The sequence below is a fragment of the Ptychodera flava genome, unplaced genomic scaffold, assembly GCF_041260155.1.
Source record: "Ptychodera flava strain L36383 unplaced genomic scaffold, AS_Pfla_20210202 Scaffold_46__1_contigs__length_1169225_pilon, whole genome shotgun sequence".
Classification (NCBI taxonomy): Eukaryota; Metazoa; Hemichordata; class Enteropneusta; family Ptychoderidae; genus Ptychodera; species Ptychodera flava.
In genome coordinates this window covers 509,626-537,342 of record NW_027248368.1, presented here as the reverse complement: position 1 = coordinate 537,342, position 27,717 = coordinate 509,626, and the positions used below count along the sequence as shown (strand labels likewise).

The following is a 27,717-nucleotide window of genomic DNA, read 5'->3' as shown; positions in this document are numbered from 1 at the left end:
GTTCCTGTAGATATACAGGGGCCATGTCATGTAAAATCTTGTATACAATACAGAGAATCTTAAATTCAATACGTTTCTGTAGGGGTAACCAATGTAATCTACTCAACACAGGGGTAATGTGATCTGATTTCTTTGTTCTGGAAACTACACGTGCTGCCGAGTTCTGGATTAACTGAATCTTATTGAGTAGATTGCAAGGCAGACCATAAAGAAGACTATTACAATAGTCAAGCCTAGATGTTACAAAGGCATGGACTAATTATATATATATATATATAATATATATATAGTAGAAACAGTATTGTATAGCGTGGAAATGTGTTGTAGAAACTAATGAGAAAAATCACACAACTACATCTGATTGTCTCTACATTGCATATTTTTGGGGCTTGAAAAAATTACCCATGTAGGACTTCAAATGCCCTACCAACTGAGCTTACGGATCAGTTCAAGTTGATCTGACGTGCGCTGTCTTGTTGGTCTTTTTTCTTCCATGAAAGAGACCTCAGATTTACACTGGTTATTCTCCCGGAGGAGTTGTTTCAAGGAATCGTAAATTTGTAAGGGACTGGACACAAATTACAGGGGTGGGTGGGCCGGTGTTTTTTGGGGGTGGGTCGCCATTTTTCGCGCAAGCATTTTTGAAGGGTCATAAAATTTTGTGTATGCCTATGGGGGAGGGTCACCTTTTTTTATGCATCAAAGCTGAAATTGCATGTGCACGTATTGAAGAATATGGAATACTGAAAAAAAGAAAAATACCTCCTGGCACTTTCATTTTCTGCCATTTCCATTTTTGGCGCGCCCTTCGGGCGCAATTTTAGGGTATAATAAACAATGTATTGATGATCCAAGCAGCCACATTGATTTAAGTTGTCATGATTTCTACTTATCCAACTCCTCTATTGTGCATAACTGTCCCCTATTATGACTCTTTCAATAACAATTTGGGAGATCACTTATTTGATATCATTCTCCCATTGGCAATACATTAGGTATAGGTCGGTGTCAAATGTTCATGTCGCTGTATGTACATTTTTTTATTTTTTGAGGACATTGACAGAATACAAACTATTCAGAATAGTGCAAAATGTCATCAATAACAACTGGAAGTTTCAGGTCGAACAACTTTTGAATAACAATTTAGGACCAGATAACCTATGAGTTATTTGTAGTGTCCTCATAGCCTACAATGTATAGTGAATCAACATTTCCATGAAATTCCAAAATCAAATTTCTTGCACAACCATGGACTTGAAACCACACTAGTCTAATCATTAAATTTAATACTAATAATAAAATGTGCATAAATGCACAGATTTACTTAGTTTTGTATTGGAAAAAAAATATTCATAGTTTTGTCATAGACTGCTATGCATAGTGAATCGACATTTCAGTGAAATTCCAAAATCAAATTTCTTGCACAACCATGGACTTGAAACCACTCTGGTCTAATCATGAACATTAATACTAATAATTAGGTGTACATAAATGCACAGATTTACTTAGTTTTGTATTGGAAAAAAATATTCATAGTTTTGTCATAGACTGCTATGCATAGTGAATCGACATTTCAGTGAAATTCCAAAATCAAATTTCTTGCACAACCATGGACTTGAAACCACTCTGGTCTAATCATGAACATTAATACTAATAATTAGGTGTACATAAATGCACAGATTTACTTAGTTTTGTATTGAAAAAAAATATTCATAGTTTTGTCATAGACTGCTATGCATAGTGAACAGGGGTACCTAAGAAAGTGTAGCTTTTGAATGAAAACGATAGCTTTGACACCGTGAAGGATAGCTTGGGTAGGGAAACGATAGTTGGTGGAATGAAATCCGTAAGTTCGGTCATCTAAAACGATAGCTGTGAACATATTTTGATGTTGAGGGGGTAAAACAAGATGGCTGACAGCAGAAGCAGTGGAAGCTGTGATAAGTGTTTTTACCGTTTTCTCAAAAAAATCACCAAATTCTGGTGTGCAAGCAATGCCTCGTTCAGTGAGGTTCAGGTTCAATTACACTTCTGTGAAGTTTCTGTGCCCATTTTAAAAAACTTGCAGAGAAATCACTGTTCCCGTTTTAAAACTGAACAGGCTATCAGGACGTCTTATTCTAATTACAGGGATTAAAATGTATATGATAGTGTAAAGACGTAGTCGTTTGTGTTGGCAATGTCTGTTTTCCAGAGTTAAGACTTACCAAGATTTCAAAGTTAGCTTCAGATAAGATGAATAGTTATCTTCTCTACCTTCCATGTATGCACAAGCACTTTTTTATACACTATCACATACACAATCCATGTACATGTATTAGAATAGGATGTCCTGATAGCCTGTTCACTTCGAAAACGGGAACGGTGATTTCTCTGCAAGTTTTGTAAAATGGGCACAGAAACTTTACAGAAGTGTAATCAAGCCTGAACCTCACTGAACGCGGCATCTTACACAACAGAATTTGGTGATTTTGTTGAGAAAACGGGTAAAATATTTACTGCCGCTACCACTGCTTTTGCTGTCAGCCATCTGTTTTATGCCCTCAACATCAAAATATGTTCAAAGCTATCGTTTTAGACGACCAAACTTACGGATTTCATTCCACCAACTATCGTTTCCCTACCCAAGCTATCCTTCACGGTGTCAAAGCTATGGTTTTCATTCAAAAGCTACACTTTCTTAGGTACCCCTGGTGAATTGACATTTCAGTGAAATTCCAAAATCAAATTTCTTGCACAACCATGGACTTGAAACCACTCTGGTCTAATCATGAACATTAATACTAATAATTAGGTGAACATAAATGCACAGATTTACTTAGTTTTGTATTCGAAAAAAAATATTCATAGTTTTGTCATAGACTGCTATGCATTGTGAATCGACATTTCAGTGACATTTCATTTCTTGCACAACCATGGACTTGAAACCACTCTAGTCTAATCATGAAAATTTATACCAATAATCGAGTGTACATAAATAGACAGATTTGCCAAGTTTTGTATTTTAAAACATATATTCTTACTTTTGTCATAGAATACAATGTATGATGGATGAACTTTTTATGTGAAATTCCAAAAACAAAGTTCTTGTACACAGATGCACGTGTTACCACCCTCTTCTAATCAAGTACAATTATGTCAATTATTCAGGGTCCATATATGCACAAAAAGTGCATATTATTAATTGTGAAAGAATTTTTTTACAGTTTTGTCATAGACTCCCATGTATAGTGAATCAACATTATCGATGAAATCTAAAAATTACATTGTTTGTACACGCATGCACTTTTTACCTGCCACTTCAAGCAAAGTACATTTACATGAATTATCACACACATATGATTTGAAATTTTTTGGACAAAGCGTTATATCAGCCACATTTTGCCTTCCTTTTGGGAGGGGGATTTCAAAAGTATAGCAAGTCAGAAGGGGGGTCTTGAAGACTTTGCGGGTTTTGTTGGGGGTATTGAGTAACAGGGGAGGGTCATTTATTTTCATGCACGGATAAGGGGGAGGGTCACTAATTTTTGTGCATGAACTTTTGAAGGGTCACTATTTTTGACGCAGCGGTGTTTCGAAAAACACCGGCCCACCCCCCCCTGTAATTTGTGTCCAGTCCCTAAATATAGAAACGTTTTTTTTGTGACATGACAGGTCATACACGGGGCATTTTTTCAAGACCCAAAAATTTGCAGTGTAGATACAATCAGATGTAGTCGTGTGATTTTTCTCATTAATTTCTACAATACATTTCCACGCCAGACAATACTGGGCAGGGGAACCTGTTCATGTGTGTGTGTGTGTGTGTGTGTGTGTGTGTGTGTGTGTGTGTGTGTGTGGTTTCTGTTGTTGTTGATGATGCTATCCACGGTCTTCATATTGCTGATACTACCTTACGATATTACTGTTAATGTTACTGGCTCATGTTTTGCGCAGGGGTTACATTCAAGTGACACAGTATATCCATCGGTCTTGATTGTGAACGATAGATGGCGCTACTCACTCCAGGGAAATGCCTCCTCCATCATTCGTGTGATCCTACGTCTAACCAAGGGGATAAGAAAACATGTTCACTGCATGGTTTTATGTGCCGACGAACGAGCTCAGAGAGAAGCTGAAAGTCTTGGAGTTAAATTAATTTTTCCGAGTCCCAAAGGACGTTTGAGGTGTAAGAAGCCAAATATAGACTGGATTATGGGCTACAGCACATATTTCCCGAAGTTGTGTGAGCTTCAGAATATCAATATGGTTTATTGGGATTGAAATGACCACATCGAATGCTGCTTTACTCATGAGGAATGACCTATTTCGCAAAGCTGCCTTCTATCTCATCAACACTGCCGATCCGGAAATGCTGGATTGTCGTATGATGCAACTCTCAGACGATGAATTCACAGAGTGTCGTTGTTCACTGGATGAGGAAACCGAAGAGGCTAAAGTTGTTGTCTCTGCAGAATCACATACTTATCAGTATTTTGTCAGAATGAAGACTGAGCAAAACCACTTTCTTCTTCCCCCTTTGCCAGAGGCTGAGTTTTGCACTTTCAAACCGCCGCAACCATATAATGATAAATGCGGATTTCGGATTCTGTCTCCAGTTGAGAAGCACCATTTAAGTTCTCACTTTGAACACTTAATGGATCTTGCAAATGCGATTGAAAAGCTGACAGTCACACTCTGTGAAATGTACCGTCGCCCTCCCAGGTGGCTTATCCTGGGTGTGCCTTCAAATGAACAAGAACAGCTGAAGCTAAAGCTTGGTTCACACTGCAGCAAACTGGACATTGTCACCTACGAGCATGCGGAATCCAATGTCATGAAACTAGTTCGCAGGTCAAATCTCGTGCTCTTTCCATCGCTCTCAGTCGACTCTCTGGGTCTTTCGCTCACGACTATGGCAGTGGGTGTTCCTGTACTCTTTGTGGGCAGAAATCAATGCCAGTTTCTGGAGGAGAAACACTGTATTGAATTTGAGCCACTCATCACTTGCTGGCCCAGGAAGTGCACCAAAAACTCATGTTTGCAATTAGGAATAATGACATCTGTCTCAATGTTCAACGCCCTGAAGGTCAGAAAGGCTCTCGAAGAAGAATTCCAACATCAGAAAAGTACATACTTCAGTTTTACGGAAACAGTGAAAGGCGACGTCGTGACGTTGAAACCTGAATTCAGTAATCAAACGAATGGGGTTTGCAAGGGTAAGTAACGATGGTTGAATTCACTCATTTCTCTCCAATAAACTGCACTCAAGAACTCCCCCTCTTTACGTAATCTGAGGTATGGTCAAAATGCTGTCATACACTGCAAAGAAAATGTTGCTTTGTGTCATGTTACAGGTGCAAAATTACAGTTAACAATTGATTTTAAAGGCACCTCTTCAATTGAACTTGGGCACATGACTTTTGTTCTATTTCGCCTTTTCTTTAATACTGAATAGTGACATGACAGCCGCTGACACCAGGCACTTGCGCGTGCACCAGTTTGCTATCAGAATCACCATGGGATGCTGCGAAAGTTGCTGCTCTTATTTCACGCCTTCGCATATTCACCTCATTACTTGTATAATCACAAAAATATCTGATCGTAATTATTTGCAAAACATTGCAGGGAACTTCGTATGTAAGTGGTTGTATCTCCTAGTTTTGTCTCAACAACAACAATACAATGTCACAATACTGTTCATTCATCAACTCTCATTGACTGCAAAGACATTCAAAGGTACTGAACATTTTACAAAGCATGCAAGTTCTGACACTGACCTTCATTTCTTTCCACATATCCAGAAGGTAAATATTCCCAAACAGAAGTTTCAGATGAAAAGCAGACGCACAATCCTGATCCGACAAACTGTACACATGTAGAAACACAGCCAAATCAACGCGATCCAGGTAGGTCCCTGTTTGGCATGTGTTCATGATTAGAACATGATACTTGCAGCTTCTCGTAACTCTTCACCCTCTATTACAACACAGACGGATAAAAAATCTGTTTCTTTTCGTCTGCGGTTACAACAACAACACTCGTCTGACGTGACATGAACAAATGCTTCAGTTTGTCTAGTAGATAAGTATTGAAAACAATTGAATTAATACAGGTGCGTAATAGAAGTAAGAAAGTGCATTCGGGACTCCAGACAACCTTGTATGCACATAAATAACTTGAAGTAAACAAGGATGTAGACATATTTTTGAAAATTAATTTTTACTTCTAGCTTTTTGAAGTGTATATTTACAGTATTTTATGAAGGCGTGGATGTATACATCACCGCTTGAATTTTAAATTTCAGTTTCCAAACAATATTATTTCGAGTATATTCTTGGACATATCAAAGCATTCATACAGTCGAACGAAGGGAACGCCAGATTTGATGTTTCATCGATTTCTAATCTCTGATTTTTGCCAACTAAATGGCCAAAGATTGGTATATAAGAGAGCATTTCCCATGCTATGCCAGCAAAGCACATAATAGTTTCGACGTCACCGAACACACCCCACTCCCCTTTCTGTTTTAATTACACCTCACAGTAAAATACCAATAATTTGATGCTGAGTCAAAATTTACCGCTCGCGAAAACGTAAGGAGGGCCTTCAAATATGCATATCTCTTTTCAGGAGAAGTAGCCATACACGTTTCCATCAGCGAATTGATACCAGCCGTTGGAAGAGCGATACTTGACGCATCAAATGCTCTGTTTGAATTGTGCTCTTTCAAGACAACTTTGCCACAAAACCTACTGAGGTATAATCCAAGTGCATACATCAAGAACATCAAACGAGGTAGCATGGTGTACGTCATGGGGTGCAGGACACCCGAGGCGCTGGAACATCTTTGGTCGCTGTATCAAAGCAAACGGCTTGGTGGAAAAGAGCATCATGACAGATACTGTGTTGACAGATATTGGTGCTCTGTACTTGAAGCTGAGAACGACTATAGATCCAGAGGAGTACCGTCAGTGCAAGGAAGAGCTGAGTTTGCCTGCAGGTATATTGAATGATCATGAAATATTGGAAAAACGATGACGTACATTTTTGTTCTGATTTTAAAGGTTTTCAATACCTCATATAGACATGTAGACTCGCATAAGACTACTTTGACGTGTAACAGGTAAACATTTCAAATTTTAGACTTGTCTATGTCTATATTTACTTATAACCACTGAATCGATACTTATCTACCTCTCAGGATACAAGTACTTATACTCGCGTCGACACAGCGTTCCTGATGTATCGAGAGCATCGCTCTTCACTGAAATTGAGGACCTGATGTCCGCTGACCCCTTGGACGACCTGGCAGTCATCCGGCCACCATACAAGAAGAAAACAAAGCTTCCTTTGATTGGGCCGTGCACGATGCTGATTGGAAAACCTTGTTTTGATGCAACGGTAAATACCACCGAAGAAGATGCGTCTGCACTCAGAAGGGAAAACAGGCTTCTCAAATCGCGGGTTAATATTCTCGAGAGGAAAATTGTATACCTGGAAAAACAGAACCTGCAAATGACCGAAGGCCAGACATCAATGATACAAGAAGTTGCTGCTATCACTGCGTCACAAGATACTTCAGCCAGAGGTATAGTAGTAATCTAAAACCTGATATCATATCATATGAACGTTTTTCGATTTGTTTTTCGATCAATGTAAGAATTAACGAAAAATCGATTTCCGGTATCGGTTTTCGTGAATCAAAAGTACGCTATAGAATTATAGATACAAGCAGCTAATACAAAACGAAGCCTGAAACATCGCAGACCGCAGACTCCTCTGAAAATTTATTAACAATACTCGATAGTTTCTCATAGTTTCCTGCAATCATATATGCCTCACAGATATTGATTTTTTTGTTTAAGTGTCTGCTCGCCGTTCTCTGTCCGTTTGTTTGTGTCTCTCTTTCTGTCTCTGTCTTTATCGATCGAGAGATAGAAAGACAGATAGCAAACGGTGCCAATTGATTGCATCATCACACATCGCTCAATGCGCTGGTGATGCAGATAGTCAGTCCAACCCGAGATGAAAAAGACGATATTCCATCAGTTCGAATAAAGTCTTCATAGCAGTGTTTTTCAGATGAAATTGCATTCACATTAAACATTACAATACCATCTTCTGCTTGAATTTGTTCAATTGATTCAGCATATCAAAATAAGATTTATTACAGTTATATTCATAGATATTTTTGGGGGTCTTGATTATAAAACAAACTATGCACTTTCTAACATTTTTTCTATCTAATGAAACTAGCATCCACACCGGAATGCGAGGACAAGGCTGTTTCTGTGGTTGAGACTGAAGAAAACGAGCCAGGTAGTCAAGGAGACGGTAACGAAGACGAGACTCTTTCTTTGGAAGCAACTGAAGAGAGTGAGGCAGGTAGTCAAGGAGAACGTGAAGGTATTGAACATCTCAGTGAGTTGACACGTTTCTCTGATTTTAGAAATTCATTTCATGATTTTTATAGAGCTCTTCGCGATTGTCTTGCTCTGAACAACACAGATTATCAACTCCGTGAGGGAAAAAACACTGTGAATTTGTTTCCTAGATTTCTCACAAAAGTGATACGGCGACGTGTTTTTTCTCCTGTCTTCTTCTTTTTTGATTTTATGAAATCCGACTTCGATCATACAAACTACAATACAGAAATGTTTTCTTTTCATTACAAGAACGTCTGTGCATGCATCGCACAACGTTAATTGTAAAGGCAGCGGAATGATGGGATATGTTCACGGTTCACAACTGCATAGTAATTGTAATCCTATATAACTTTTCTACTCTGTGTAGCGCCCTTTCATTTTTTCCATGATTCTTTTCATGGTCCGTGTTTTTTTTGTTTTTACACGCGAACGAGTGAAAAAGGCCAGAGCGGCTTATCTAGATCAACACACGCGAGGACGAGAAACAAAACCATTTTTCTTTCGCTAAATAATTCATATTCAAGTGACAAATATTTCGGTTTCTGAGCCAAATGTTATCCCTCCTGATGATACTAAGGCAAAGAACAGTAAACATTCGCTTATTTTTCTTGGGGTTTTGCGCGTTTGCGGTTTGCTCAGTTAACACAGCATGAACCATGATACCGTAATCACAGTGAAACTTTGATTACAGATATGAAAAGAAAAAAATTACAGTGAACAAAACGTGCTCTACTGCAAATACACCTAAAGTAAACAAAAATCTACAATAAACAAAAGTGTTATCCCGTTTAAAATTTATGTCGGTTAGTTTTCTCTTCCAAGTACGTAATTTGTGCAAAGGAAAATATGTCATACAAAAACAAAGAAAGCTAACTTCAATCTCTTAAACTTCGCACCACAGCCTGTGTGTAAATTTATCAAATTTATCAAATTATTTTCACTTTTAAACTTTAGATTTGATGATCAGTAGAGTTTAACATAGTCTACTGTGGTTTCGTTTTCTACTGAAAGGTAACACCAGCTGGTCAAGGCCATGGATGTTGCGGTTCTCCCCCGGACTCGCTCTCAACCACGTGAATTCACTGATAGTTGTCTCTCGAGACGAAAACAGATTGGTAACAGACCCATGGGACGAGCGTGAAGGACGCCAAATCTTCACATTTGATGAAGTTCAAAGACCAACCATACCATGGGATGTCGCTGTGTCACCTGGTGGTAATCATTACGTCACAGATATTGCAAACAGACGAGTAGTAGTTTGCGATAAAGAAAACAAAGTTATCAACACATTTGGTCAAAATGAAGATATTAATCCGCGAGGAATAACCTTCACGTTAGATGGCAGTGTAATTCTTACAGATTTTAACGGAGATTTTCTCAGGAAATATTCATCAGATGGAGAACATAAGGCAGGGCAGTCTTTGGAGGGACCGGGTCAGAGCCAGGACAGTTCTCAAAACCATACTCATTGGCTGTAAACAGCAGAATGAAATGATTGTGTCAGACAATCAAAATCACCGAATCCAAGTCTTAAATTCAGACGGTAATTTTATCACACAATTCGGAAATGAAGAAGCTAGTCCTGGCAAACTCTGGTTTCCAAAGGGTGTCGATGTAGACGGAGAAGATAATGTCTACGTTTGTGATTTTGGCAATAATCGGGTCGCCAAATACGATTCAGATTATGAATATCTTTACGATATTGCAACAATATTGTGCCCGATAGATATTGCAGTCGATTCGACCGATGAATTGGTCTCCGTTACTGATTTGCCAAATCAGTGCATCAAACACTGTGGCATGGATGAGGAAGATGATTTAACAGAGTTGTTTCTAGATTTTCTGTTACGTCTTTGGGGGGCCCCACCCTAGAGACAGTGGAATTATATTTGGGGCAAACTATCTTGCAAATGAATCAAAGTGTTCTAAGTACCAGGCGAAACTTTAAAATTACAAAAGGTTGCCAGGAAACAACTTGCTGGCATATTTATCATCCGTTGAGAATTAAGTAGCCAACCTAAATCTCCTCGTTAGGCATAAACATAATTATGTGTTTCTGTGAACATGCCCTTAAGAAATAGGGTCGGTCGGTCTGGAACAATTTTTAATTTTTATGTTAGTTTGACCCATCAAAACCAACATAGTCTTTAGTTCTTTAGTACTTTAGTAAATAGTCTAAGGGGATATTAGGTTTGTAGACCATTCCGTTTCTTTACATTTACTCTGCACGTATTCTTTTCAAAGGATGCGTTTGGCAAAATTTCACGTAAGTGCACGATACTATTCTAATAGTAATATTTCCTTTCAATATTGACCAAAAATATACGTCACATCGTCTTCTGTGTTGCTGTTGAATATCAAATGTAATAAGAGGACCACATTCAAATGTATTTATAAGCGGTTTCCGATGATAGTTCTTGTTCCATACATATGTCATGTTTTTGTCTGTGAGCCTTGACATTTTACACCTGACTGGCAAGCACAGATCATCTGTAATTTCAGTCCCATTGGACACAGAAAATATTCTTTTACCATACCAACGGGCAATCAGTCAAAACATTTTATAACAGCATTTTTAGAGATTCGTTACGTATTCATCACGACAGGCTTTAAAAGTATACTACATATTCTTTGATATGTCTTCACTTGACTCTGATCTTTACTGTCATACTGCCGATCTCTAATGAATAACTTTATTGGACAGAGAGAAGCTTTGATTAAACATGTAAAGTGGAATTTTCATAGCGTTGGGATCGCGATATCCTGTGTGTTTTTCCCTTTATTCTCTGTTGAAATAAATGATACTTTTTAAGGAATTGTCTTGCCTAATAACCGATTTACACGTTGAATGGCATGCACGCCTCTCCAGGTATTACGAGACTGATCGTTTTTATTTTTTAATTGATAAAAATTAATATTGATATATGGTTCAATCAGGAATAGTTTACTGAGTTGCAGTGAACCATGAAGAGAAATATTTTACTCTCTTCTTGTAAAACGTGTATGACTATATATCCAAAAGGCTTTTAGCTTTTTCAACTGTTTGTTGGTTTCATACTGAATGAAGACCTCGGCAAAGGCGATGAAAGCAAGAAATAATTTTGGGTTTGTTGTCGGCATCCCTCAGTAACATAAATATATGCAGTGCGGGTTTTATGAAGACTTTTCGTAGAGGGGCAGGGATATGGGCAAGCAGTGACATAAAAAGCGAGAAATGCCTGTTATTGAAGTCGATGCTTATTTTTGTAAATATACAACAGAGACAACTGTCAAATATGTTAGGAATGTTGAACAGCAAAGAGAAAGCAAAATCCAAATACGACCAAATGCAGTGTGGTCTATATTCGGCAAATAAATACGACGATATAATCGCTTTGCCAAGGTCAAACTCAATATTTTCCGAAAGAGCATATCATAAAATACAGATCATTAAGAATGAATCTAACATTGATTCTACGATTTTTGTCTATTGTACCACGGCTCTCTCAATTGGAGAACACCAACCAGCAGCAAGTCAATGACACTTTGCTCACATTTGCTTGGATGTGGCATACTCAAGTGAGTGTCAAGGCGGCACCGTGGACCAGTGGTTAGGGTAACGGACTCACTATAGGAGGACGGTGAGTTCGAGACCCGGTTCAAGTCCCGGTAGATCCAGAGTAGCGGATTCACTGTCGGGGGATGGTGAATTCGAGACTCCAGTTCGGTGTTGTGCCCTTGAACAAGGCACTTTACTCCGAAGTGCTCCATTGGGGTAGTGGGTAATGGGTACCTAATCCAGTAAATGGGCTAGCGCCCGTTGGACGATGGACTAAACTACATATATATATATATATATATATATATATATATATATATATATATATATATATTATATATATATATATATATATATATATATATATATATATATATATATATATATTTAATTGCTCTCGTAGGCCTTACTTTGTGATATTCATAATGTCAAGTGTGTTTGAACATATTTTGATGCTTCGTCAATCAAACCAAGATGAAGTATGTATGGTTGGCAACTGTTGCAATGGATTCACACATACACATACACAACACTACACACACACACACACACTCACACGGACAGACAGACAAACATCGCTATAACATTAGCCAACCTGTGTGAACACGTGAGCTAAAAATAAGGGTGGCATGAAGTTTTCAAAGAACATTATTTTCCCCTTGCCTCTGTCTCATCGCATCACTCCGTTTCTCGGTCTGTCTATCTATCTGTCTCTGCCTGTATTTGTTTGTCCCTGACAACATACGGATAAGTATGGGTAGAAGTATTATGATCAATAGGAGCAATGTGATGGCGAACGTTCATTATGCAACAGGCATCTGAAGTGGTGACAACAAAAAAGGCGCCTCCAAAATGTGAACTTTGCACATTGCTTGCTACCATTAATATTATTTAGATCGAATCCCAGATATATTTTCTGAAGTGGGCGTAATTTTCGGTATTTTTTTGGGTTGTCGGTTGGAGAACTAAAAGTCCGCGTAATTGTTTTCGGCTGTCATCATCTTTAGTGTGCCTCGGTTAGCGAGAAACAGTCATTGCTTATGTGAAAACCACTTACAATCGTAAGAATTCCAAAATGCACCCGTAGCCGTGAATGGTCTGTTTTTTCGAGTATAATAATTCCTGAATAATAAATACTGATATTAGTATTCATATATCTGTATTTATATATCAAACTTCAAAGTAACAACACTTGTCTGGATCAACATTGGCCGGTAATTCAACCATTATCTCTGTTTTATTTCCGTAAGGGCAATAATCTTATCACTAGGACCCGACTCTGTGATAAAATATTACAATGTTTACAAATCAATGCTTGGAAACGGGTCATCATGGAAAGACAGTTCAAAGTACACACTTCTTCAGCCTTTTAGTAAAACATGAATTAATGGCACGATCAGTTATTTCCCGTAAACGCAGAGAGAGAGAGAGAGAGAGAGAGAGAGAGAGAGAGAGAGAGAGAGAGGGAGAGAGAGAGAGAGAGAGAGAGAGAGAGAGAGAGAGAGAGAGGGGAACCAGACAGACAGAAACTGCAGAAAGACAGATAGATAGACATACAGAGGGGAGTCATGGGAACCATGGGTGTCGGGGAAATGCAGATACACTTGTAGTGGTACTGGCAGAGAAAACTCTGGCTTCAATGAGAAGCCAAGTTTCCTCGGATTGTGGTGGACCACATCTTCATAGACAACTGAATTGTTATCGATATCGTATTTAATTAATTATAGTTCCAATCGAAACGATGCTGCATGTGGCAGGAGCTCTCACTTCCGCGTTATTATCGACCTGTATCCGAGAACACAGTGCAGCGACGCAGTGCAGTGATGTCACACAAGTATATCGCACTCCGACTGGTGAATAGAAACAGTTTCCATAATACTTTTAACTAAAGGGTAATCTTTATTCTTTCGAAGTAATCTGACTGCTTTGCCTTAAAAACGGGAGTCGATGAACGAACAGACAGTGGTAAAAATAGAGGAGAACATCTATCTTAGCTCAGAAGTCTATATTGTTGAAAAGGCAAAGTAACTGTGACCATATTTGAAAAATATTTCCGGTTTTCAAAATTTCTGTCACTCATTTCTGCGTTTTGGACCATAAACACAGCGGTTTGCAAAGTTCATATTGTGGCTTTCCGCCAAATTGCTTACGATCACCCCTTATTTCCACACTTGCTGAATGATCGCCAGAAACTTGTAATTTCTCGGAAATATTCGGTACCATGATTCAGTTTCTTTCTCTCCGAGCGAATCCTTAAATGCACAATACATTCAACCATAGTCTCTTGGAGGTACCATGACTCAACAGAAGCTGATTTAATCGCTAATTTGTCTTCATGCGGTAGAATGCTCCTCAGGGACAGATACTTCGGCTCTCAAATTTTTACAATACTTTATGATCTAGGCCCACCACTTTTGTTGACACACTTTGAAGCCCTTGGGGTAAGTAAAATTTTCACCGTCTTGTTTTTGTGAAAATAATAAAAATCATTTTCCCAAAGATTTAATATAGTGGCCATTTTCAAATTCAAATATTGATAAATTTAAGGTAATTTGTTTCTCTGGTACAAAAGTTTTCATTTTTAATTTTCCAGGACTGATGATTGCCACAGAGCAGAACACGGGCAAAACCGGTCATTTTCTCGGCTCAACATTTGGTAGGAATACCCTCACTAAGCTCAATTGAAATTCCAAACGAGCTCATATTGTTCCTCTTTTGGAAGAAGTAAACTACCCTTAATTTTAACGTCGTAATTACCGTCCTCAAATCCCATGTCTTTGAATGAAAGACTCGTACATAGTCCACAGGTTTTTACTCTGTGGTGACGTCTGCTACAGCCTATTCATGCTTGATATAGATCGCCCGTAATAAATTAGTTGTGTATTTAGTGCAATCTTACTGCCGCATGGGCTGGAGCATGAAAACACGACGCTCGCATGTAAATATTTAACTTGCACGTATGTCGCTTCTTGTTTGCCGCTCCAGATAAATGCCAACCGTTTCCCCAAACACAGCTCAACAAGGTGAAAATCTCGTGATAATCGGGTAAGTGACAATGACTTTCTTGGCAACCTCTACAGGTAACATTTCCGTAAGCGGTATAAGTCTGCCAAATCGCCCTACAAATCATATAAATTTTTGTAACGGTTTTAATTTTCAAATGAATGGTTGCTTGCACTTACATTCGAAATGTTTGCTTTCAAAGCAAGACACAATACTTTTGGCCATATATAATAATGCAATTCTCCACAAACTCTAATACCAGTGATAAGTAGACATTTAGGCCGATGTGGTAGGTACCAATCGACACAGTCTCGTCGTACGTTCCTTCGGAAAAAGACAAAAAAGATCAGAATCAAAGGACAGACGTGACTGTTTGCCGTCCCAAATAATACGACTTGAATAGCAGCAACATCACATGGACTCACAGCCATGTAAGTTGGAAGACCCCATTATCAGTGGAGAGGGTTGATCCCAGTAGGGATGTCGCTACGTTTTTTTTCTGGAAACTCTTGTAAAGTTGCTTTGTCTTTTATCAGAGGAATCAAGTCAAAGCGAGTAAAACGGGACAAACATTGGGCAATCCCAAGGGCCGATGTAATCTTTGCCGAACGATCGAAAAATGGCAAGTAGTTCAGGTATGGTGTCCAATCCATGCCAAAATTACTACTTTGATTTTACAACACAACATGCTATTTCACAACACAACATGTCATTCCGAATTCTATTTTACAATTCAACATGCTATTTCACAACACAACATGCCCTTCCGCATTCTATTTTACAATTCAACATGCTCTTCTGAATTTCATTTGACAACACAACATGCTCTTCCGAATTTCATTTGACAACACATCATGCCATTCCAAATCCTATTTCACAATTCAACATCCCATTCTAAACCTAGCTCTGCGGAGCAGGGCAGTGTTACTGGCTATCGAACAAGATTCAAAATGGCGGACGCGAAATGGTCCCCTCGCACAGAGAGAGAAATGCGAACTTTGCACAAGTCTAAAAACGCAGCTTAGCACATTGTGTATCTAAACAAGATGAGCGTGCTCGAAAACTAGGATCGATCACGATTTTAAATTAAAAATTGGCTGTTTTTGGAAAAGAAACTGCGCGCTGCAATCAGCAGTTTTGTCTATGGTGCACCGTGCGTAGGAGGCTTATCGTGAAAGACCGAGATTTACTATATGGCGTCTGATACGGATATGGTCCCATCGCATAGAGAGATGAAATTGGGCTTTGTGTAAGTTCAAAAGCACAGCTTAGCTCATCGTGCATCTAGACAAGTTGAGCGTGCTCAAAATAGGAGATTGATCACGATTTTGGGTGAAATAAAACGATTGTTTTCGGTGGAGAAACTGCGCGTTGCAACCAGTGGTTGGTTTTGCCTATGGCGGTCTGCAGGGCTGTGGTGGGAGGCCTTTAGCCGGCAAGGGGTGGACCATTGGGGTCTGTGAATGGTTCACAAATTGCAACTTTCGTCTCACAAGATTGTCAATTAAACAGTGTGGCGTCCTATAACGTTTTGTCGCCGCACTCAAGGGTGAAAAAGAATCACTTTGCGAGCAGACAACGAACATCTAACGCCGCACATCGAGTCAGAAAATCCTATCGAAAGTACTGAATCGTTTTTTGGTTTTTTGTGGGTATGTGCGGATGTATGTTTTTTACTCACCAATCCGAATTTATTCTACCTTCTTTTCTACACTGAACTTATTTTAATCAACTAACCACTTTAGCCTACAGTAAAGTTATATTTTGGTTTTATCATACATTTTACACTTTACCAATTATCTGTGATGACAAAATGCAGACAAAAATGAAATATTCGATGCCTAAAGGTTTTATTACATTTTTCAATCTTCAGCATCAATGACTGATTGCCCAATCTGAGACTCAAACTCCAACAAAAATAGTTCCGGGTCAAAATTGGTAAATACTCATTAACATAAAGGAATGGCATAATGTTTTTGGTAGTGCACTGCAGTGCAAATACCGTTAGTACGAGCGGGCTTCGATGCAAGTAAACTGTGTTAAATATGTAAAGTATTTTTTCGCTCAGACAAGTTTATTGACTGTGTCTGAGGTCATGACCTTTATCCAACCCAAGAGACGTACGAGGCACACTCAGCATGCTCAGTAATAACTTGCAACAATTTCAAAAAAGTTATTTGGAGACGAATATGTGCTTGAAGACGTAGGTATTTAGTGAATATCACTTGGAATTTTGTGTCCTAATTGACCACATGCAAAGTAGAATTAATGATATTAAGCTGAAGTTCAGATCCCGAGGAAAATTTATAACCTAGTAGACAGAGCCGGACTCATTGAACAATCTTCAAAAATTAGCACAATCAAATGGAATACAAAAGAAATTCAAAGAAAAAAATTGAGTATAATGATACTAAACACTAGGACGTAATCTAAATTCGGTATTGAATTACTAACTATTCCAAGGCAAAGCACTTCAGCAATTTTGGATCTGACGCTTCGCTTCTCAATCGTTATGGTAGCACAGAAGCTCTTACGCAACATAATCGGGAACTATTTCACTCAGCAGGGTTTTGCGAAGCATCTTGTAAACAGAACAAAAAGTTATAAAATAAAAAAGTTACTTCATTTACTTGCCACGATTATACCCTTCAGATCTCCCCTCCCCCCCCCTCTAGGCAAAAGAATCATGGTATATCTGATGCAGACTAAAATAAAAATGTGTTTCAGAAAGTAACTTTTGAAGGATTTTTTTTCTTTAACCTAAGTGCGTCATCTGTTTTTCTCAAGTTTCTTTGGCTGATTATTTTTATTGAAATTTGTGGGGAATTTTTTTTTTCGAAAATTTTCCACTCCCCAATATTCCACCCCTTGCCGGCTAAAGGCCTCCCACCACAGCCCTGCTGACCGCCATAGGCAAAACCAACCACTGGTTGCAATTTGCAGTTTCTCCACCTAAAACAATCGGTTTTGTTCACCCAAAATCGTGATCGATCTCCTATTTTGAGCACGCTCAACTTGTCTAGATGCACGATGAGCTAAGCTGTGCTTTTGAACTTACACAAAGCCCACTTTCATCTCTCCGATGCGATGGGACCATATCCGTATCAGACGCCATATAGTAAATCTCGGTCTTTCACGATAAGCCTCCCACGCACGGTGCACCATAGACAAAACTGCTGATTGCAGCGCGCAGTTTCTTTTCCAAAAACAGCCAATTTTTAATTTAATTAAAATCGTGATCGATCCTAGTTTTCGAGCACGCTCATCTTTTTTAGATACACAATGTGCTAAGCTGCGTTTTTAGACTTGTGCAAAGTTCGCATTTCTCTCTCTGTGCGAGGGGACCATTTCGCGTCCGCCATTTTGAATCTTGTTCGATAGCCAGTAACACTGGCCACTGCCCTGCTCCGCAGAGCTAGGTTTAGAATGGGATGTTGAATTGTGAAATAGGATTAGGAATGGCATGATGTGTTGTCAAATGAAATTCGGAAGAGCATGTTGAGTTGTGAAATAGGATTTGGAATGGCATGTTGTGTTGTCAAATGAAATTCGGAAGAGCATGTTGAGTTGTGAAATAGGATTTGGAATGGCATGATGTGTCGTCAAATGAAATTCGGAAGAGCATGTTGACTTGTGAAATAGAATTCGGAAGGGCATGTTGTGTTGTGAAATAGCATGTTGAATTGTAAAATAGAATTCGGAATGGCATGTTGTGTTGTGAAATAGCATGTTGAATTGTAAAATAGAATTCGGAATGGCATGTTGTGTTGTGAAATAGCATGTTGAATTGTAAAATAGAATTCGGAATGGCATGTTGTGTTGTAAAATCAAAGTAGTAATTTTGGCATGGATTGGACACCATAGTTCAGGGATTAAACCTTCTTAGAAAGCCCTGCAGCTGGACTGATGACAAACTGCCATGTTGGTTGCCTCCGTGGGTAGTCTTGTGAATCTTTTTCGAGCGACATCGCCAGGCTTAGATGTGCGTCATTTCCTCATCCAGTTGCCTACCTGTATGGCCTACCTACTTGTCTTGTGTAACCATTGTAGGGACAAATAAAGTTTTCCAAAGCTCCCAATGAGATTATGAATGTTCCCGGTCTGAAATATAACACGTTACCATTGCGTTTGGGGTTATACGGATAGTTTTCAATCGGATTCGAACCCACAACATACGGCATCAGTCGCCTAGCTGAGAGGCCAGAGACAGAACCACTCGGCTAAATCTCCACTCCCAAAAAAGAGTGGTTCAATAGCCGGCTAAGTTGTTACATTTATCTGACTGAGACGCTCAACACGTTGTAGAGTTCGTGAAGCACTCACGCACGCATGCTCACTATCATACATTGTGTTACCAACCCAGGATAGAAAATACGGATAGTTTTCAATCGGATTCGAACCCACAACATACGGCATCAGTCGCCTAGCTGAGAGGCCAGAGACTGAACCACTCGGCTAAATCTCCACTCCCAAAAAAGAGTGGTTCAATATCCGGCTAAGTTGTCACATTTTTCTGACTGAGACCGCTCAACACTGTAGAGTTCATGAAGCACTCACGCACGCATGCTTACTATCATACATCGCACATACACACTTTATCGAAGCGAAGAAACGAATTTCATCGCTTTAACTGGGCGAACTATAACCTCGGGGACAATTCTGTCCACCAGCAGTGTTACCAACCCAGGATAGAAAATACGGATAGTTTTCAATCGGATTCGAATCCACAACATACGGCATCAGTCGCCTAGCTGAGAGGCCACAGACAGAACCACTCGGCTAAATCTCCACTCCCAAAAAAGAGTGGTTCAATAGCCGGCTAAGTTGTTACATTTTTCTGACTGAGACCGCTCAACACGTTGTAGAGTTCGTGAAGCACTCACGCACGCATGCTCACTATCATACATCGCACATACACTCTTTTTTAAAAATAGCAGCTTCCCACAACGCTATTGAAATTCCTACAACAAGTCATCGTTGATGACACAGTCCCCACTTGTTAATTGGTACTTTAATTACAAGTCCTCAGAGAGGATAGAGTCCTCTTCATTAATTAGGTCTGTGATAAAAATACTGCGATACAGATGGCGCTCAATGGCCAAGAATGAGTTTCATGGTGGTGAAAACATAAAACCAATGTAGGCTGCCATCCTAATTACAAAAGATCATTAAGTGAGTCAATTAGTAATAAATCGACAGGATGTCGCCAAACATTTTTGCATACTATCCTAACACTGACAGATTATCACTGGTACCATATTTCATGAAGTTTGACGCAGTATTTACAACACTATGAGATCAACATCTGTACCAAGTTTCATCAACTTTGACTCAGAATTTGTGGATATATCACTCTAATTAGGAAAGTTCATTACATAAGCAATTGCAAATTAATTAATATGACACTGATAAATGTCTTTTTCTCTGTTAGAGCGATGTGAGCTTAACATCTGTACCAAGTTTCATGAAATTTGATGCAGTATTTCTCGACATATCAGCCAAATTACGAAACTTAAGTAATTGCCATGATACTGCTACATGCAGTTAACAGATTGACGAGCATATGTATGAAAGAGGTCAATGTCTTTGTACCACCTTTGAATGATACTGGTGAAAATATGTCTGATTTATGGCTCTGTACATGAAAAAAATCGTAACAAAATGGCCGCCATGTAGCCATATTTGATCTTACTGTCTAAAAAATCACCATGCATATGTATGACATACCGGTAAGTCAATGTCCATGTACCAACTTTGAAAAATATGGGTTGAAACTTGCCAGAGTTATGGCTCTCGACATGAAAAATTGGGTCATATCACAAAACAAATCAATGTGCATATGTATGACATAGGTCAATGTCCTCGTCGATCCGCGTGCAAGAAGAAATGCTTTCAAATTACTTTAGCTCTTTAATTATGTTGTCTTTCCCTATATTTGCCTTCTATTTCTCATTAAAATTATGTTAAAATTTGAAAAACTCGATGTCGAACAACCGTGGACACCTGTAAAAAGGTAGGGTGTAGGCTTACCACCTTGTTATCATCAAGTACTTCGGGGACGCTCTCATAGCAAGGGTATACATATAAGTACACACGGTTTCGACTCCTCCCCATTTAGCCTCATGTAGAGTTTTGACGAGGGAGACATCGATATATTGTAAACCTTTGACCTTAGTTGGAAAGCTTAAACATTTACATCTTTTTACTTTGAAAACTTAGTACCAATTCAAGGTCCTATCGTTGACCATAAACTACTGCTACGCAGAATCGCCGTCACCGTTCTCGATGTAATTTGAAATGAGTTTGCGACGTAGAATGTTAACGATAAGTCAGAGTGCATTCACCGAACGATTTACTATGTAAACTCCCTTTGTGGATTGGCTGAAACACAAAATCAGGTCACTTGCACAAAATACTTCACCTGCACGTACACTAATTGAGTCACTGATAATCATTAAACCGTTTGCTAGATCGCTCACATCGGTTCCATACAACAAAGATATGGCGACAAACCAGGTAAGCAACGTTCGCGTATATCCTTCTGTTGAACACTCTCTAAGGAAGGTATAATTGCTAGCATACATGCATAAGGAATTTAACATCACGATTTTACTTTCCCACTGATTTTCAGACCAGTAGGTGCCTTTACATACGTCCGAGTAACAAACCGCGACTGTCACAAATTAGCGTAAGAGTGGACGTGATGTTGCTATGTTTTCTCGTGGCCAACTTTAATTACTGACAATTGGCAACAAGTATTTGGCATATCGACAAATATGGCGGGTACGTGTGGAAAATTTAATGCGTTTAATTGTGAATAACCAACAGAAATATAAGTCAGCAAATAACGAAGGTAAGAGAAATGGTCATTGGTAAAAGGAAGTAGTGCATATATTCTTGTTTACAGCCTCCCCGTCAGTCTTGATTGACAGGAAATTTATGTGTACCGGTAGCGTCTGTCCCACTTTAGGCTGTTGTGCAGCAACGAGGAAGGCTGGGCTGTAGCTGAGTGGCTGTTTGAATTTCTTAACTTGCATACAGATTCAACATTTTTGTCTTCATATTTTACCTTCTGTGGTCACTCCTACTTCATGCTCGCACAGTATCCCCTTGTGAAAACCCATTATCGATAGTTTTTATTCACTGCGTAATTCAAGATCATTGGACTTGCATAACAAAACAACAGTTGCATGTAGACGTGCAAGTACGCGATGAGGAGCACATAAAATTTCTGGCAAAAAAAGGATCAAAATTCTACAGTCATAATAATGCCAAAAAGTATGAGGGACTAACTGGCTGATGAATATTTGACAGAATTATGTTTCATACTTCAAACATATGATGACAAGTTCAATCGATATATCAATAGGAAACGGAATATGCTACTGTAAAACTAGTCCACCTTAGACTATAGCTTTATTATGTCGTTTTAATCGGAATAACTGCATAAATTAATGATAGTAAGAATGATAAATGAGATAACCAAAACTTTACGAATTACGAAACACGTCTAAAGAGAGATTTTCATATGAATGTTCATCAAAAATAGTGGCTGATTTTATCACACAGCATACACTGCACTACAGAGAAAATAACTTAACACTTCTGTATTCGCTCAAAATACTCCAATGACCCTGAAACCTGAAGTTTTCGATGGAATGCCTTCAGACTGAATTATCGGATAACTTTTCGCTCTGAGTCTACAACTGTAAGACAACAACACGACCCATAGCAATCTCGACAGATTGACTGAACAGTAAATGCCTCTGGACATGACACTGTAATTTGTGTGTGTGTGTGAGAGTGTGTGTGTGTGTGTGTGTGTGTGTGTGTGTGGTTAAAAGTCGCTTCTCGGGCACTTCCCTTCTATTTGTTTCTTGTAAACCAGAAACTATGAACATTGCACACAAAGAAGGTACACCGCCTCCAAACTAACTATTTTAGTAAATTTCGAACAGTTAGATTTGTAAAACATTGAGTAAGTATTATAAGAGATCGTATCATTGCCCGAACTAAATTACTAAGGCAATTTATCATTGCACGAAACAATGTTTTCCCAGTTTGACATTTGACATGACAACTCGACCAAAAGAGTGTAACTTAAGAAGACGCGAACAAAAGTCAAACTGATATTCATATATTTTTTGTCAACCAGGTGGTCTCTGAAAACAAATACATATATTTTATGCCGAATTGTTGCCGACTAAGTCATCGATATTGTGAGAATAACAGGGTGCTAAACTTTCACAAATCACTGTGAAAAATCAGAGTCCTTTGAAGAAATGGGAGATACATTTGTGAAGCCAGTATGCACCATAACAATTACATTTTCCAACTCTTCTTGACAGCAACAACTATCGTAGTTCTTCCAAATTGCCCGACACGTACGTAAAGAGCAACGTTTGTCTATCTGTGAAAACACTTAACTGGATCAAGTCCAATTGACCGCTGTAACATACACATATACAACAAGTCATCGTTGATGACCCAGTCCCCGCTTGCTAATGGGTACTTTGATTACAGGTTCTGTGATAAAAATACTTTGATACAGATGGCACTCAATGGCCAAGAATGGGTTCCATGGTGATGAAAAACATAAAACCAATGTAGGCCACTATCCTAAAGGTCATTAAATGAGTCAACTGGGAATTAGTTGACAGGATGTTGCAAAACATTTTTTCATTCTATCCTAACACTAATAGATAACCGGTACCATATTTCATAAAGTTTAATGTAGTATTTACAACACTATGAGATCAACATCTGTATCAAGTTTCATCAAATTTGACGTTGTATTTGTGGATATATCACTCTAATTAGGAAAGTTCATTACATATGCAATTACAAATTAATTAAAATGACACTGATAAATGTCTTTTTCACTGTTAAAGTAATGTGAGCTTAACATCTGTACAAAGTTTCATGAAATTTGATGCAGTATTTCTGACATATCAACCTAATTATGAAACTTCCAATAATTGACATGATACTGCTACATGATGTGAAACAACTGACGAGCATGTATGAAATAGGTCAATGTCCTTGTACCAACTTTGAATGATACTGGTGGAAATACCGGTATGTCTGAGTTATGGCTCAGTACATGAGAAAATCGTAACAAATTTGCCGCCACGCAGCGATATTTGATCTTACTGTTTAAAAAATCAACACGTATATGTATTACATAAGTCAATGCCCAGGTACAACTAATAAAATCAGTTGAGACTTGCTAGAGTTATGGCTCTCGACATGAAAAAAACCATAACAAAATTGCTACCATGTGGCCATATCAGACCATATCGAGAAACAAATTAATGTACTTATGTATACTATAAGTCAATGTCCTTGTACCAACTTTGAATAAATTTGCTAGATACATGTCTGACTTATTGTTCAGGACATGGAAAGTCGTAAAAAAATGGCCACAAGGCGGCCATATTGGATCGTATCACAAAACAATTCAATGTGCATAAGTATAACATAGGTCAATGTCCTTGTACAACTTTGAATAAATCAGTTGAGATATGCCTGAATTATGGCTTTGTACACAAAATAATAATAATAATAATAAAATAATTTTTATTTTTCTATACCGTAAATCCATAAAATGCTCTAAACGGTTCACAAATGTAAAAAATAAACAAACCTTTGACACTAAAAAACATGCAGACACAGGAAAATGTATAAAATCTTAAAAAGACAATTAATTAAAAGCTTTGCGGAAAAGATGCGTTTTTAGACGTTTCTTAAAACAATCGATGGTATTGCACATTCTAATATCAGCCGGTAAATCGTTCCATAAACGCGGAGCGACATGGCTGAAGGCCCGTTTGTATATGAATGAAGACCTCGTAAACGGAACCTCAAGCAAGCCCGAATCTGAAGAACGTAGACGGCGCGTATTACTCTTGGGTGTTAAAAGGTCAATGATATAGATAGGCGCAAGACCATGAAGTGCCTTAAAAACCAGTAATAAGACTTTGAATTCAATTCTACGCTCGATTGGGAGCCAATGAAGTGATCTTAAAACAGGAGATATGTGATCATACTTGCGGCAGCCAGACAATAAGCGAGCCGCGCTATTTTGAACTAGCTGTAATTTCCGTAGTAAACATAAGGGAAGCCCAAGAAACAATACATTGCAATAGTCCAACTTAGAAAAATGAAAGCATGAATGAGCCTTTCAAGTGACAAACGTGGAGAAATTTACAGATGCGAGCTATATTCCGTAAATGGAAGTATGCACTCCTGCATGTGGATGTCACATGCCGCTCCATCGTCAATTGGCTATCGAGAAGAACACCAAGATTTTTGACAACTGGCGCCGAATTCACGAGGGAGCCGCCTATTGTAACATCCACAGGCCCGAGACGGGAGAGGGAATGCCTCGTTCCAAAGCAGATGACCTCCGTCTTACTGTCATTCATCTTCAAACGGTGACTCAACATCCAATACTGCACACCCCTGATACAATCAGAAATCTGAGCAATGGCGGGTGCCGAGTCATCAACCTCAAACGAGATGTAAATCCCCGTATCATCCGCATACAATTGATGTGAAACACCGCGATCAGTGAGCAATTCAGCTAATGATGATGTGTATAATGTAAATAAAATGGGACCGAGTACACTTCCCTGGGGAACCCCACATTCCAATTTTTTGGTGGCGGACACAGCACCATTGAGAATTACACATTGATCACGGTTCGAGAGATAGGAAGAAAACCATGATAGCACATTTCCAGTAATGCCAATTGAACGAAGTTTGTGTAACAAAAGATCATGACTAACAGTATCGAAGGCTGCCGACAAATCAAGCATGACAAGCAAAACAACTTTCTGTTGACCAATGGCACAAGCGATATCATTATGTAATCGGAGTAGAGCGGTCTTAGTACTATGATATTTTGTATACGCAGATTGACGAGGTACATGTAAATTATTGACATTGAGATGGCTCTGTAATCGGGCCGCTACGACTTTCTCTATAATCTTTGATATAAATGATAAATTTGACACTGGTCGATAATTGTTTAAAACATCCTGATCCAATGATGCTTTCTTCAGAATTGGAGTGACCATTGCCAGTTTCAGACGATCAGGAAATTTTCCTGTCGACAACGAAAGATTGATAATTTTGAGAAAAACAGGGAGCAGTGAAGAAATACAGGCTTTGACCAATTTAGTTGGCAATGGATCAATTAAAACTCGACCTTGTTTGGGCAGTTCATCACAATGCAACGCACCTCATCAGCCGTAGCAGGTTCAAAGTCGCCCCATTTAATGTCCAGATCAAAGCCATAGCTCTCGGAGGCAGTGATAACGTCAGTGTCAATAGCCGGGAATCCAAGCTGAATTTTCTTGATTTTATCCGAGAAGAATTTGGCAAAAGCCTCAACCTTCTCAGACGGGGTTGTATCCGATAAGGGATCAACACGAGTGTCCGACCCTAATAAATTCGATACGGCGCGAAACAGACGTCTCGAATCAGAGGTACTGTCCTCAATCATGCCCGTGTAGAAGTTCGTTTTTGCATCATCAATCATCGAATTCACATTATCACGCTGATTCACAAACATCTGACGGTGTACCATAAGTCCAGAATCTCTCCACAATTTTTCATATCGTCTCCGTACTTGCTTCGCAGCCCTGATGTCATCATTATACCATGGCGCCTCAATTTTTTGATTGATAACACGGGTCTTCACTGGGGCATGTTTGTCAACAATGCTCTTCATGGACGTTGTGTATTCAGACACAAGGTGATTAAGGTCATCAATTGATGCTGTCTCCGAGACAAATCGATCGATGTCGGCTGACAGGTTATCAAGTTTTATTTTCCGAATCTGACGATACGATATTTCTTTGCCACTTGCTCTGGTTGGTCTTGATAAATTGATGACGAAAAATACTGGATAGTGATCGGGAAAACACATGTCTATTGGTGAAACATTTGCCAACAGGTCAGCATCTGTAGAGCGAGCAATGATCACGTCCAGTGTATGGCCTTTGCGATGTGTTGCGCCATTGACCAGCTGGACGAGGTCGAATGAATTAAGTAAATCCAGGAAACGCTTACCCTCTGAGGACGATGGGTCATCCAGGTGAATATTCAAATCACCGCATAGAATGAATCGGTTGAACTGGATTTCATGAAGGAAGGATTCAAATTCCTCCATAAGCATCGCAAAAGAGAAACCATTCTTTTTGGATGGAGGTGGACGATAGATTGTATGCACCATAACACAATCCGATATGATACGTAACTCAACAGACAAAGCTTCAAAGGATTTAGCAAGTGTAGCTGTGTGATTTCTCCTTGAAACACCAATACTATCCTTGTAGATAATGGCTGTACCTCCACCACGACCTTGCCTCGACTTCTCCTGTATTTTATAAGCGGGAGGTAAGATCTCGGCTATGACCGGAGCATCACGGCAATCACCACTTAGCCAGGTCTCAGTTAGCATCAAAATGTCAAGATTGTGAGAGATAATAAAATCATGAACTAGGGTAGTTTTCTTGTTGATGGAACACGGATTTAATAAGCAGGCTGTAATGTTAACGTTCTTGTGGCTTTGAGAAGGAAATTTGTTGCACAACTGAACGTTAATCAAGTTCTGATAACATACAGTTCTCTGCGGATATCGACTGATAGATGATCTCGATGTCAAATGAACAGGAATGTAACGATTTGTACCAGCAGTTGTACCACGCCTTGTTGACCGTGATTTACATATGTTTAGAGATTTTAGTTTGTGCCATACGG

At 39.0% G+C, this 27,717-nt stretch overlaps 2 protein-coding genes and 1 long non-coding RNA gene across 3 annotated transcripts; 2 read left to right on the top strand and 1 right to left on the bottom strand.

Moving 5' to 3' along the window:
* The first annotated feature begins 5,092 nt into the window (after nucleotides 1–5,092).
* LOC139128255 (uncharacterized) lies at nucleotides 5,093–6,731 on the top strand. The gene is made up of 3 exons (XR_011551235.1): nucleotides 5,093–5,198; nucleotides 5,784–5,888; nucleotides 6,613–6,731. It is a non-coding gene; the product is annotated as an uncharacterized lncRNA (long non-coding RNA).
* Nucleotides 6,732–6,861: 130 nt separating this feature from the next.
* LOC139128231 (uncharacterized) lies at nucleotides 6,862–9,886 on the top strand. Its single transcript, XM_070694046.1, has 4 exons — nucleotides 6,862–6,982; nucleotides 7,184–7,570; nucleotides 8,239–8,403; nucleotides 9,420–9,886. The coding sequence occupies exons 1-4, from the start codon at nucleotides 6,874–6,876 to the stop codon at nucleotides 9,884–9,886; spliced, it is 1,128 nt and encodes a 375-aa protein (XP_070550147.1). The 5' UTR covers nucleotides 6,862–6,873.
* A 16,263-nt stretch (nucleotides 9,887–26,149) lies between these two features.
* Nucleotides 26,150–27,418, bottom strand: LOC139128229 (uncharacterized). Its single transcript, XM_070694045.1, has one exon. It carries the CDS (start codon nucleotides 27,416–27,418, stop codon nucleotides 26,150–26,152), a length of 1,269 nt encoding a protein of 422 aa, XP_070550146.1.
* Nucleotides 27,419–27,717: the final 299 nt, after the last annotated feature.